General features: G+C 58.6%; 2 protein-coding genes across 2 annotated transcripts in view; both read left to right on the top strand.

Moving 5' to 3' along the window:
- VDBG_08736 (chloride channel protein) overlaps positions 1 to 1561 on the top strand; it is a gene marked incomplete at both ends in the record, with an annotated part of 2849 nt that extends 1288 nt beyond the window's left edge. The window contains 3 exons of the mRNA XM_003000894.1: positions 48 to 557; positions 609 to 941; positions 1151 to 1561. Coding sequence (XP_003000940.1) covers positions 48 to 557; positions 609 to 941; positions 1151 to 1561 — 1254 coding nt within the window. The remainder of the gene's footprint in view (positions 1 to 47; positions 558 to 608; positions 942 to 1150) is intronic.
- A 1293-nt stretch (positions 1562 to 2854) lies between these two features.
- Positions 2855 to 3621, top strand: part of VDBG_08737 (4-aminobutyrate aminotransferase) — a gene marked incomplete at both ends in the record, with an annotated part of 1554 nt that continues 787 nt past the window's right edge. Inside the window, one exon of the mRNA XM_003000895.1 lies at positions 2855 to 3445. Coding sequence (XP_003000941.1) covers positions 2855 to 3445 — 591 coding nt within the window. The remainder of the gene's footprint in view (positions 3446 to 3621) is intronic.

The raw sequence follows: 3621 nt of genomic DNA on the forward strand, positions 1-3621 counted from the left end.
CTGTCGCCTTTGGTGCACCCCTCGGCGGTGTGCTCTTTGGCCTCGAGGAAGTGTCCTACTTCTTTCCAGCCAAGACGCTCTTCAGGACCTTCTTTTGCTGCATGGTCGCTGCCCTGACACTCAAGTTCCTGAATCCCTACGGCACGCAGAAGATTGTCCTGTTCCAGGTGCGCTACATCATCGACTGGGCTTATTTTGAGTTGGCCACGTTCGTCGTAGTCGGTATGCTGGGCGGTGCCGCCGGCGCGCTCTTCATCAAAGCATCCAAACACTGGGCCCAGAGCTTCAGGCGCATCAAGGTCATCAAGGCGTACCCGATGCTGGAAGTGCTGTTGGTGGCCATCGCAACCGCTCTTCTCAGTTACTGGAACGTCTTCACGAGACTCCCTGTCGCCAAACTCCTTCTCAACCTTGCATCGCCTTGTAACGACAAGGATACCGACCGGGACGACCTCGGCTTGTGCCCTTCGGAAATCAGCGAGATCCCCCCCATCCTTATGAGCTTGCTCGTTGCATTCCTCATCAAGGGTCTGCTCACCACTGTCACCTTTGGCATTGTAAGTCGTCTGTTTCTTTTATCCGGCCGCCTCTTGTCTAACAGCTTCCAGAAAGTACCTGCGGGAATCTACGTCCCATCCATGGTGGTGGGAGGTCTCATGGGTCGTATGGTAGGCCACATCGTGCAATGGACCGTCATGCGGTTCCCCCATTTTGGGCTCTGGAGCGACTGTGCAGCGACTGTGCCAGGCACCTGCATCCAGCCCGGTGCTTACGGCTTGATCGCGGCCGGTTCCACCATGTGCGGCGTGACTCGGCTGTCAGTAACTTTGGCCGTTATCTTGTTCGAGCTCACCGGAAGTCTGGACTATGTCTTGCCGTTCTCGCTGGCTATTCTCGTGGCAAAGTGGACGGCGGACGCTATCGAGCCTGAAAGTATATACGTGAGTAGGCAGAATCCTAATGACTCGAACGATGAGCTGAAACAAGCAAGGATCTCTTGACAAACATGAACTCGTATCATTCCTGAACAACAAGCACAAGCCCACGTTCACGTCGGATTTGGCCGACATTGTGCCCCGCGTGCGTCGGGAGCGTGTCATCAACGTGACGAGCTCGCCCTTGGTCCCCGGCCACTAGTCTCCGGACGAAGCTGGAAATTCTGCACCGCGCAGGCGAGTTGGACGGCGGTCTGCCGATTATTCGCGACGACGTGCTGGTGGGGCTCATCCCGGCGCCGGACCTCGAGTACGCCCTCGATAACCTCGAGGACGAAGAGAGCACGCTGTGTCTCATGGCGCACGCGAGGCCGCACGGCGATTCGATTGAGGATTCAGGAGGTGAGGAAGACGTGGACCCGACCGATTTGACACCGTTCATCGATGCGGCGCCCGTGGCGCTCGATATTCGGTCGCCGATGGACCTGGTCTACGAGTGCTTCGTCAAGCTCGGACTGCGCTACATCTGCGTGCTGCGCGACGGGCGGTACGCGGGTTTGGTGCACAAGAAGAGCTTTGTGAAGTACATACGGGAGCTCGAGGAGAAGGAGAGGCACGGTGGCTGAAGGGGGGTGATGGTGGAATTGACTCTTCGTGATTGCTATGATGGGCACGGCGTTTTCTCCTTTTCCGTCTTTACATGATGATCTCCTGGCCCTGCCACGCAGAGAGGGAGGCGGGGGCGAGTTGAGAGTTCACGACGGGGTCGGCGGGTCTGTTTCCTTATTTTCTCCTCCAACATTGTTTGGCATGGCATGGCATGGGTGGAAGCATTGCGCATTGCATCAGTAGAGCGAGATGTGGCGACATTTTCTTGGGAGCAGGGAAAGACTGAGTTTGGTCGTCCTCACCCTCTTTTTTTCGATAAGACAACTCGTTTCACTGTGCATCGTGACTCGGCTTCTCCTATCGCGTACCTAACGTACCAGCTGAGCACATCATTACGTTACCTACCAAAAAGAGGCATGCATCGATGGTGGCCGGGCCGGTGTTCGTGGTGTTGCCGATGCTCTGATAGGTGGGGTGGAACATGGGCGCAGGTGACGGCTGCAGGGTGCCGACTCCGCAGTGGGGTGACACAGGCCCGGGACTGGGTACCTTGCCCGTTCTGGCAAGCCATCTATTCAGGGTTCCGAACGTCGACAGCAGCCTCCAGGACAGCAGCAAGCACAACGCCACGAATTCAATGGCGCTCAGAGATCGAGCCTCAATCAGGAAGGTTGTCGGTCAAAGCCCTCGAGGGCCTCACAAAAGCCGTGTCCTCGTCTGGTCCTGTTTTGTTTTCTGTCGTTTTACTCCATCATTAGCTGATGCGAATGCAGCCTGCCACGAATGACGTCGCAAGCGGCGGGGTCCCGTCTGCCCCCCCCCCCCCGTATCTGCTTGCACTAGCGTCGTTGTAGTGGTGGTGGCGATGGCCACGGCAGCGACAGCGACAGCGCTGGTAGACCCTGCCACGCCCTACGAGCTCGCCCTTCCGGCCGTCGGTCAGGTGCTTCAGGTGCTTCAGGTGCTCTATCCTCAGATAGGTACCTACCTACCTACCTAGGTAAGGTACCTACCTCAGACATCTTACCCCGGAGTCGGTTGACAAGGGACGAGGGGCCAAGTATCTGTCCAGTGACCAACCAGATCGAGCCACCCCCGCCGAGACAAGAGACAAAGCTCAAAAGCTTGAATAGGTCCATGCGATAAGCCGCCGTGACCCGATATAAAGCTCCTCCAAGCTCCTCCACCCCCCCCCCTCCCTTCTTCCAACACCCCTCATCTCATCTCGTGAACTTTTCCTTTGCCAATTCATCTCGCGGGGTACCCAGCCGGCTGCTTACCATAGATACCCAACAAACCACACAGCAATCATGGCTGCTCTGCGAGCGTCGTCCTTGCTGCGCCCGGCCACTCGTGCCGCGAGGAACCCCGCTGTCTCCAGACTCCCTGCTCGAGCCTTCTCCGTCTCCTTCGCCCGCGCCGCATCGTCCTTGTTCCCCGAGGAGCCTGCTCGTCCCACGGTCAAGACAGAGATTCCAGGGCCCGTGTCCAAGAAGTACATTGAGGACCTCCATGAGGTCTTTGACACGCGCAGCTTGAACATGCTGACCGACTACACCAAGAGCATCGGCAAACTACATCGCCGACCCCGACGGCAACGTCCTCCTCGATGTCTACGCCAAAATCGCCCTCCATTCCCCTGGGCTACAAAAAACCCTGCCCCTCATCGCCGGCCGCCAAGACCCCCCGACATTGGTCAACGGCCATCGTCAACCGGGCCCGCCCTCGGCAACTTCCCCCTCCCACGACTGGGCCTCGATCCTGCGCTCCGGCATCCTCAAGGCCGCCCCCCCCCGGCCTCAACCAGGTCTTCACCGCCATGGCTGGCTCCCGACGCCAACGAGACGGCATACAAGGCTGCTTTCATGTACCGCCGCCAGCAGGAGCGTGGTGGCCCCAACGTGCCCTTCACCGAGGAGGGAGATCTCATCCCTCCATGAACAACTCGAGCCCCGGCGCCGCCAACCTGTCCATCCTTCTCTTTCAAGACGGGTTCCACGGGCGCCTCTTCGGCTCTCTCTCACGACCCGATCAAGCCCATCCACAAGCTCGACATCCCGCCTTTGACTGGCCCCAG

The sequence above is a fragment of the Verticillium alfalfae genome, genomic scaffold, assembly GCF_000150825.1.
Source record: "Verticillium alfalfae VaMs.102 supercont1.13 genomic scaffold, whole genome shotgun sequence".
NCBI lineage: Eukaryota > Fungi > Ascomycota > Sordariomycetes > Glomerellales > Plectosphaerellaceae > Verticillium > Verticillium alfalfae.